Genomic DNA, 10,624 nt, shown 5'->3' with positions numbered 1-10,624 from the left:
GAAAAAAAAATGCCAACATAGCTCTGGCTGAAATGACTTGCCAACCTATCAGAGAGTAGTCTCCTCTACTCTACTCCCAGCTTATTTAAATTGTGTAATAATTAATTAAGAGAAATCAGCTTTTTATAAAAATTTAAACTTGGTAATTCATCATTAAATTTAAAAAACACACGGAGGCTGTTAAATTAATCATTTCATATTTACTAAACCTTAACAGAGTAGATAAAATAAGATTCATATTAATGGAAAATCTCTACAAAATATCTTAGAACAATGAAGACTGCCTCATCAATTCTGTATCTCCATGAAGGAAGTGAGCTATAAAAATAAAGCAGTGTATTTAGTACTACATCCTTTTTTTGATTATTTTCATTTACAGTCTGAAAGAGGTAGATCTTTCTGTAACAACTGAGAAATGAATTGTGATAACAGGTGTAATAAGACTGTCATACACAACTAAAAATTAAGTCTCATAACCACAAAATGTATTTCTATAAATCTGAAGATGAAATGCTCTGCTATTTTGCATCCACGTTCTTTTGTCTACATTGAAATCCACTACCTAATCGTTTTAGAACTCTGGAAGTTTCCATAAAAAGGTGTACAACACAATTTAACTGATTTCAGCATTTAAACATTTTGTAGGCAAGCTATAGCATTTCCAAACAAGGGCTGAAAAACAAAGTGTCAGATACCATATATTTTAGATTTGCACAAGTATAAAAACAGACCTAGCCAACTTGGGTTCAAGAACATAGTAGAAACTGTGAATCCTACATACTCATTAAAAACACACAACTATTCTCATTAGCTATTGTCACCTCTTTTTTTCACTTGGTTAACAAATTCTACAAAGAAATCGAAAGCTTACCAAACAATCCAGTTCCTTTTAATATCTTCTACTACTACATATTATCTAATATACTTAGTCCACCTAAAACAGTAGACCAAGTGCTGTCACTCATAAAGCTCTCAGCCCATTACCTTCTACACAAAACAACACAGAGAAGTGTGATAGGATACACAACTACTTAATAAAATGTTAAGAGCCTACAAGCAGCAGCATCCTAGTAAAATATGCTCAATTTTAAGTTAAATTCTATTTCTGATATGTATCTTCATTTTCTTTCAAAGAGTTGTGGACAATATTTCATTTAATAGCTACTAATAAAACGTGGGTGGGGGATTGTTTGATTATGCTAATTCTGGCATTATAATTAGTCAAATTTCATGTACATTGTTTTTTCTTCACCACCTGGCCTGTTGATTATCATGGCCAATGATGAAAATTTTTAAATATTTCACACTCTAGGCTCTTTTTTCTATTGTATAATTTTTCATTTTAACCCATTTTAAATCCATTTTAAATATGACAGGGACATTTAAGTAAAATATTGTTTTTAGATATTAAAATAAAAGAAACTAAGGAATGGAATTACAATGTTCAGAAAATTTCCCATTTTATATGCAGAGATCTAGTACTAATTTCTTTTATATGTCTGTTCTAACCTGAAATTAAAGCAGTACAACTGTTCTTAGTCACAGAAACATTTAGCCTGTTTGTCCAATGACTTGCCTACATATCCTAGTTTCTTTACAAATGGTATGTTGATATATATGTAAATTACCAAAACTCTGAATCAAGATGTGCAGTCTTCTCAATTTGTGAAGTGGTAAAAAATATTATCAAAAAGCTAGTATGAATTAAATATGCTGTTTGTTTCACATGTCCCACACTCAGGTTTTATTTTTCACTTGGTATTTAAATGAGCTATCACACAAAACTAATCATTTTTATATTTTGTGTTATTGGCTAGAGAGTTTAAATTAATTTTAGTTTTTACATAGGATAGGAACCCATTGTCAGAACAAATCTAAATTTAATCATGATAATATATCCAAAGGAACAGATAAGGCAATGAACACAGAAACAGATACATTAAAAGGACAAGATAATGAACACATATTCCAATAAAGGGAAAATAAGGCAGCTATGCAATACAGCTCTGGAAATGTATACATTAAACAATGCAAAACCGCGAGGGAGCCTCATGTATTGTATAGTTCAGAAGTTCCAAGAAAATCCAGAAGTGGTAGAAAATGTAATAAAACTTTAATCTGAAAATCAATACTCACTGCTTCAGAAAAGTTATATAGAAAATATATCTCTCAATAGAGTAATCAGTCTTAACTGAATTCAGTAATCTCATTAACTGAATCAATGTCCAGAAGAGATCATGTGGGATGGGTCTTTTGAACTGCATTTTGTTTTATTTGCTGCCTTGGTTTCATCCTGCAAGTAGATTCCTGGAGCTCTTTTAGAGGAAGTGTTCAACTCTTTCTGAAAAGCAACAGTAGTACAGGGCTTTATCACAGCTGTTGCTAAATCTACATCTGCTTCTTTTACAGAGACTTGCTCTTTCAGGACTTCCACCTTCTCATTGAGCTCATTTCTTTCCATTTGAAGAGCTCTAAATAGCTTCTCTAACCGTCCCAGTTTCATTTGAGAGGACTTGTACTCTTTATCACGAATAGTTTTCTGAAGAAAAAGAAAAACGACAGAATTTATGTAATCTTAGTATATATAAACAGAAATTAGATTATTGTATACAAAATTAACTAATCTAAGCCACACTGGAAATTACTTTTTATCATCTCTTGGACATCACAGTATATGTATATACTGATATTTAAAATATTTATAATTATATGGAGCAATGCAAAAATTAAATTCTTTGTCATATTTCATTCAAGTAATCAAGATCTACTTCATGACTTTAAGTAGTAAGTACTAAGGAAATTCAGCATCTTAATTTAAAATGCTATAAATAGGAATGTTTTTGTCTACATAGATTTTTTTTTATTCTCTTCCACCTTTTAGAGCCCTAATGTTTTCTCTTGTGAAATGTTATAAACTAGCCCTACCAAGTTTATGAAAGTGAGACATTTAGAAACTGTACATGGAATTCACTTCGTTGTTATTTACAACAACTATGACAAAAAGTAGTTTGTTGCCTTTTGGAAAGAATAAGGGCAGAAAGGCAGTAAATTACAAGTTAAATCAAATTAAATCTTAATCAAATTGTCTTTACTGAAGATCACTGCCTTTAAGGTTGCGGCCTTTGAATCAACATCAGTATTACCTGGATAATTTTTAGAACTGCAAATTCTTGGGCTATATCTCAAATTTAATGAATCAAAAACTTTGAGGGGAGCAGTGTACCAAGTTTAATAATTCTTAATCTGCATAAGCAAAGTCAAGATACTTTAGAGCTGTCTATAACATAAACCTGAGGTAATTAGTTGGGGAAATAAGTTTAAATACCTCACTAAATTTAAGTAAACTAATTAAACTTTAGTAATCAAACCAGCAATTACTTTAGTAAACATCCAGACATTCCATCCTGCCTTAATATGAGCATTCACTATTCAGTCATGTAAAACCTTCTTACCTCTTCAGCCATTTGCAGAAGTACTTTATTATTACTTTCCCATTTGGTACGCCATATTATCATTTCTTTTTCCAGTTTCTTAATTTTCTTTGTCATCTGCGAATCAACACAATATGAATTTAAATTCTAAGTTGAATTCCCTGACCTACCTACCACAGAAACTTTTTTTCTTTAAAAGCTCTTTTATTTTTATAACTGTTTCCTAATAATCTTACTCTTTCCTAATAATCTTACTCTTCATTCTGTTGTCATTTTCTCCATTTGGACTTTCCTATTGATATTTTAGTGGAAGAAAATGTTCTGACCCTTGGCCATTATTTTTAATACTAGAGGCCTGGGGCATGGACTCGTCCACACTGAAAGGAAATTAGAAGGTGGCTGGTAGGGTAAGACTGGGCAAGATGGGCCAGACATGCCCTGGAGCCAACCTCCTGCACTCCCTCTCTGGCTTGCCGCATGTGGGGCAGCATCGGGGCTCAAAGATCATTTGTGGAGTGAGCAGGGTCCCTCCTGCAGTTGGGGTCCCTCGGCCTGGCTTGTGGGGATTGGGCCAAAACCAGCAGTCCAACATCCCCCGAGGGTCCCAGAGTGCAAGAGGGCACTGTTCGAGATTGCTGTCGCTTGGCAGCTCCTGCACTGAGCATCTGCCTCTGGTGATCAGTGTTTATCATACCTACCATTCAGTTGGCCAGTCGCTTAGCCTTTTACATATATATATTTATTTTTTACTGTTGATATTTTCCCCCTTCAGAAACATTTTATAATATTCTTCCCCACACTCATCATTGCACTTGTCTCAACTAGCTGATAGTCTGCATGTCTTTATAAAAAACAAATTTTATGTTCTCAGTTTCAGAGGAAGCAGCAAATGCTAACTTCAGATACCACAATTAACTCTCTTAGATAAGGCTGCAATGCATTTCATTCCAACGGAAGATACAAGACTTTCTGCTTCCTCAGTTATATAAAAAAAAGTCCTTGTTCTTGTTTTCTGAATATAATCACTAGAGGCCCAGTGCACGTGCACTGGGGGAGAGGGGTCCCTCAGCCTGACTTAACACCCTCTTGCAGTCCGAGACCCCTCAAGAGATGTCTGACTGCCGGCTAAGGTCCACTCCCTGCCACCACCGCTGCGCTCACCAGCCAGAAGCTGGGCTTGCTGCACCTTAGCGCTGCCTCAGAGCCTCTCTTGCCACCACCACTAGGCTAGCCAGCCATGAGCCCAGCTTTTGGCTGAATGGTGCCCCCCTGTGGGAATGCACTGACCACCAGGGGGAAGCTCCTGTACTGAGCGTCTGTCCTCTGGTGGCCAGTGCACATCATAGTGACCAGTAGTTCCACTGTTCGATTTGCATATTAGGGTTTTATTACATACGATTATACTAATTCATCAGAGTCTTGGACAGAGAGTCTTAGCCTCCAAAGAAATTAAGACTCTAAAATCACATTGGTATCAGAACTAGAGGACAGAAGAATTTAGGTGCTTAGAAAGGTGCTATTAAAAGTCTGAAACCTTTAGCTTTGTTTTCCTCAAAATTCACAAGACTATTTTATTTCAGATTTTGTCAAAGATAAAATGGGTCCAAAAATAAGGAGAATGTACTTAAAGCAATGCTGTAATATTCCAATTTTCAGAAATTCAGAATAAGATTCAGGTATACCTGTCAAACAAGGATGACAAAGCCAATGCCCTATGTCATGGGTTATTACCCACAAAACTGCACCACAAGACATGGTTTCATGCTGACCTACTGGGATTTCTGTAGCCACTATCAAAGAGCAAAGTATTCCTGCCCAGAGATTCTCTCCAGGATAATGAATTGAGAATTGCTCTCTTAAAACGTTCCATGTCAATAGCATGCATGTGCTATAGTACAGATAACACATTTTTACTGTACATACAACTCCCCTTAACTGAAGTCTCAGCTTAAAAAAATGGCAGGTAAAACTCATCTGCTCAGGCTCATTGAATTCTCCATATTGCTGGATCTAAAAATACATGAAGGTAGTAACATAAACAATGTCTGAAATGCAGCAGATACTTTTGTAATTCTCATTTTTCTTTTTCGTTTTTAATATATTTCAAGAAAAACAATATTAAATATAATGTTGCATGCAATAAACATTAATATTTTCAATGACAATTTTAATTCTGTCACATACAATAAACTAATATTTCAAGAAAAAGATTTCAAGTATAATAACTATAATATCACACAGTTGTAGGAAATATTAAAAATCTGCAAATAAAGCATTACTTCTATTAGATTCTAAATTATTTTTTCTCTCTGACATTATTTTTGTTCATCAGTTTATATTGTTCACTAGAGGCCCGTTGCACAAAGAGATTCGTGCAATAGGCCTTCCCTTCCCCTGGCTGCTGGCACCCATTTTCCTCTGGCACCTGGAACCCAGACCTTCGGTCCGGCTGGAGCCTTCAGTCTTTGCGGCTCCAGATGGAACCTTCAGTCTTTGCTCTGCCATTTTGCTCCTATGTATGCAAATTAACCGCCATCTTTGTTGGGTTAATTTGCATACTCTCCTGATTGGCTGGTGAGCATAGCAGAGGTACAGTCAATTTACATGTTTGTATATTATTAGGTAAGATTCTATTCCAAAAGTGAGTGAGATTATGTGATATTTATTTTTCTCAGACTGGCTTATTTCACTTAGCATAGTGGTCTCCAGTTTTATCCATGCTGTTGCAAATGGTAAGAGTTCCATCTTTTTTACAGCAGCTTAGTATTCCATTGTGTGGATGTACCAGTTTTTTAATGCCTTCACCTGCTGATGGGCACTTAGACTGTTTCCAAATCTTAGCAATTGCAAATTGTGCTGCTATGAATATAGGGGTGCATATATCCTTTCTGATTCATGTTTTTGATTTCTTGGGATATATTCCTAGAAGTGGGATCACTGGGTCAAATAGGAGTTCCATTTTTAGTTTTTTGAGGAAACTGTTCTCCACAGTGGCTGCACCAATCTGCATTCCCATCAGTAGTGCAAGAGTGTTCCTTTTTCTCCACCTCCTCACCACCACTTGTCACTTGTCGATTTGCTGATGATAGCCATTCTAACAGGTGTGATGTCAGGTGCCTCATTGTTGTTTTGATTTGCATTTCTTGGATGCTTAGTGACTTTGTGCATGTTTTCATATGTCTCTTGGCTTTCTGAATGTCCTCTTTTGAAAAGGTCCTTTGCCTAGAAAGTTGTATAAGTTCCCTGTAAATTTTGAAGGTTAAACCTTTATCAGAGAGAACACTGGGAAATATGTTCTCCCATTCAGTAGGCTTTCTTGTTGTTCTGTTGATGGTTTCTTTTGCTGTGTAAAGCTTATTTTGATTTAGTTCCATTTGTTTATTTTCTGTTAATTTCCATTGCCTTAGGAGCTGTATCAGTAAAGACACTGCTACAACGTATGTATAATATTTTGCTGCTTGTGGATTCTAATATTTTTATGGTTCCCCGTTTCATGTTTAAGTCCTTTATTCATTTTGAGTTTGTTTTTGTGTATGGTGTAAGTTGGTGTTCTAGTTTCATTCTTTTGCACGTTACCTGCCCAATTAATCATTTATTGAAGAGACTGTCTTGACTCCATTGTATGCTCTTGGCTCCTTTGTCAAGTATTAATCGAGCATAATGTTTGGATTTCTGGTTTCTCTGTTCTGTTCCATTGGTCTATGTCTGTTCTTATGCTAGTACCAGGCAGTTTTGAGAACAGCGGCTTTGTAATATAGCTTGATATCTGATATTGTGATCCCTCCAACTTTGTTCTTCTTTCTTAGGATTGCTGTGACTATTTGTGGTTTTCTCTTTTATTCCATAAGAATTTGTTCTAAGTCTGTGAAATATTCCATTGGTTTCTTAATGGGGATTGCATTAAATCTATAGATTGTTTTGGACAGTATGAATATTTTAATGATGCTGAATCTACCAATCCATGAACATGGTATATTCTTCCATTGTATATGTCTTCCTCTATCTCTTTTTTCAACATCCTGTAGTTTCCCAAGTACAATTCTTTTACCTCCTTAGTTAAGTTTATCCTAAGTATCTTAATTTTTTTGTTGCAATGGTAAATGGGATTGTTTCTTCAGTTTTTCTTATTGTGAGTTCATTATTGGTGTTAAAAAAGCTATAGATTGCTGGGTGTTAATTTTGTATCCTGTTACATTGCTGAATTCCTTTATTAAGTCTAGTTTTTTTGATAGAATCTTTGGCATTTCTACATTAAGTCATCTGTAAATAATGACAGTTTTACTTCTTTTCCAATTTGAAAGCCTTTTATTTCTTGTCTGATCACTATGGCTAGCACTTCCAGTACTCTGTTGAACAGGAGTGGTGAAAGTGGGCATCCCTGTCTTGTTCTTGTTCTTAGGGGAAATGGCTTTAGCTTTTGCCCATTGAGTATAATGTTGGCTATAGGTTTGTCATATATGGCCTTTATAATGTCGAGATATACTCCCTCTATTGCCACTTTGCTGAGTTTTTACCAAAAATGGGTGTTGGATTTTGCCAGATGCTTTTTCTGTGTCTATCGATATGATCATGTCATTTTGTTTGTCAATTTATTTATCGATTTGCAAATATTGTACCAGCCTTGCATCTCTGTAATAAATCCCACTTGACCATGGTGTATGACCTTTTTAATATATTGTTGGATGCGATTTGCTAATTTTTTGAGGATTTTAGCATCTATGTTCACCAAGGTTATTGGCCTACAATTGTCTTTCTTTGTAGTGTCTTTATCTGGTTATGCACTTAGGATAATTATATGCTGGCTTCATAAAAGGAGTTTGGAAGTGTTCCTTCGTCTTGGGTTTTCTGAAGGAGTTTGAGGAGTATAGGGATTAGTTCTTCTTTGAAAATTTGATAAAACTGCCTGGATCCAGGCTTTTGTTTGCTGAGAGTTTAGTGTGTGTGTGTGTGTGTGTGTGTGTGTGTGTGTGTGTGTTTTATTTTTTATTACTGCTTCTATTTTATCAGTTGTTTTTGGCCCAATCAGGATTTTGATTCTTCCTGATTGTTTTGGGAGATTGTATTTTTCTAGGAATTTGTCTATTTACTCTACAATGTCCAGCTTGGCATATACAGTTGTTCACAGTATTTTCTTGTAGTCCTTTGTATTTCTGTGGTGTAGTGGTTACTCCTCCACTTTCATTTCTGATTTTATTTAATTGGGTCCTCTCTCTTTGCTTCTTGATGAATCTGGCTAATGGGTTATCAATTTTGTTCATCCTTTCAAAGAACCAGCTCTTGCTTTCATTGATCTTTTGTACTTACTTTTTAGTCTCTGTGTTACTTTTGCTCTAGTCTTTATTATTTCCTTCTTACTCTGAGATTTTTTGTTGTTGTTGCTTTTTAAGTTGTATGGTTAAATAATTTATTGCTGATTTTTCTTGTTTTTAGAGGTATGCTGGTAGTGCTATGATCTCCCATTTCAGGACTGCTTTTGCTGTCTCCCAGAGATTTCTGGGTTGTTGTATGTTCATTTTCATTTGTTTCCAGGAAGATTTTTAATTTCTTGATCCGTTGGTAACCCAATTCTTTGTTTAATAACATGCTATTTAGCCTCCATGTATTTGAATGTTTTGGGGTGTTTTTACTGTAGTTGATTTCTAATTTCATTCCAGTGTTGTCTGAGAAGATGTTTGATATGACTTCAACTTTCTTAATCTTGTAGAGACATGTTTTGTGTCCTACCATGTAGTCTATCTTTGTGAATGATCTATGTGCACTTGAGAAGAATGTATATTCTGCTGAACTGGGGTGAAATGTTCTATAAATATTAATTAAATCCGCCTGATCCAGTGTGTCCTTGGAGTCTCTATTTCCTTGTTAAGTTTTTGTCTGGAAAATCTACCCAGTGAAGTCAGAGGGGTGTGAAAGTCCCTTACTATGACTGTATTGTGGTCAATCTCTCCCTTAAGGCCTCTAGTGGGTTTTTTGTTTGATTTGTTTTATTTTTTCATAAATTAGGTGCTTCTGTATTGGGTGCATAAGTTTATCAGGGTAATATCCTTTTGTTGGATTGATCCCTTTAGTATCACATGGTGACTTTTGTTGTCTCTTGTGATGGCCTTCATTTTAAAGTCTATTTTGTCAGATATGAGTATTGCTACTCCACCTTTTTCTTTTCCATATGCCTGGAAAATTCTTCCATCCCTTCACTTTCATCCTGTGTGTGTATTTTTTCCTTTTTCTTGAAGTGGGTCTCTTGTAGACAGTATATAGTTGGGTCATGTTTTTGTATCTATTTAGCTACCCTATGCCTTTTGATGGGAGTATTTAATCCATTTATATTTAGGGTTATTATTGACAGGTACTTATTTATTGCCATTTTAATTCTGTATGGCTAGGTTTCTCTTTCTGTTTCTTCTCAATACAGCAATCCCTTTAGCATGCTTCTAATGCTGTCTTGGTGGTGATGTTCTCTTTTAGACTTTTTTTTTTTTTTGGTCTGGGAAGCTCTTTATTTGATCATCTATTCTGAATGACAGCCTTGCTGGATACAGTAATCTTGGTCTCAGATCCTTGCTTTCCTTATCTTCAGTACTTCATGCTGTACCCTACTGGCCTGTAGAGTTTCTTATGAGAAATCAGGTGTCAGCCTTACAGGAACTCCTTTGTAGGTAACAGTTTTCTTCTCTCTTGCTGCCTTTAAGATTCTCTGTCTTTAATTTCTGGCTCCTTAATTATGATGTGTCTTGGCGTAGGAATGTTTGGGTTCTTATTTGGTGTTCTCTGTGCCTCCTGAACTTATGTGATTTTTCCTTTACCAGGTTAGTGAAGTTTTCTGCCATTATTTCTTCAAACACCTTCTCTATGCCTTTCTCTCTTTCTGCCTCTTTGGGCACACCTGCTATTCTAATATTGTTATGTTTCACATTGCCCCATAGCTCCTTTATGCTGTCCTGCTTTTTATTTTTTTTCTTTATGGTTCTCTGATAATTTCAACTTTCTCTTCTAATTCACTGATTTGTTCCTTAGTTTCCCCTAATCTGCTGTGTATTCTTTCCAATGTGTTATTTGTGTTGTCATTCTTTGTCTCAGACTGTTTTTTCATAGTTACTATAATTTTTTTCATGCTGTTGAACATCTTTACCATCCTTACTCTGAACTCTGTTTCAGATTAATTTCTTATCTCTGCTTCATTTATCTCTTCTTCTGGA

At 35.4% G+C, this 10,624-nt stretch overlaps 1 protein-coding gene across 12 annotated transcripts in view; it reads right to left on the bottom strand.

The window, feature by feature from the left end:
• Positions 1-1,725: 1,725 nt before the first annotated feature.
• Positions 1,726-10,624, bottom strand: part of LOC132225573 (gamma-taxilin-like) — a 111,407-nt gene continuing 102,508 nt past the window's right edge. For 10 of the 12 annotated variants that reach the window (XM_059680680.1, XM_059680677.1, XM_059680679.1 and 7 more), the window contains 2 exons: positions 3,453-3,548; positions 1,726-2,539 (listed from right to left, as the gene is read on the bottom strand). In XM_059680680.1, the coding sequence (XP_059536663.1) occupies positions 2,219-2,539; positions 3,453-3,548 (417 nt within the window). In that variant the 3' untranslated portion in view covers positions 1,726-2,218. The remainder of the gene's footprint in view (positions 2,540-3,452; positions 3,549-10,624) is intronic. The other 2 variants (XM_059680681.1, XM_059680676.1) reach the window with 1 other exon arrangement.

The sequence above is a fragment of the Myotis daubentonii genome, chromosome Y (genome assembly GCF_963259705.1).
Source record: "Myotis daubentonii chromosome Y, mMyoDau2.1, whole genome shotgun sequence".
In the NCBI taxonomy this organism is placed as follows: domain Eukaryota; kingdom Metazoa; phylum Chordata; class Mammalia; order Chiroptera; family Vespertilionidae; genus Myotis; species Myotis daubentonii.
The sequence above is the reverse complement of the archived record's forward strand: the minus strand, read 5'-3'. Positions and strand labels throughout refer to the sequence as shown.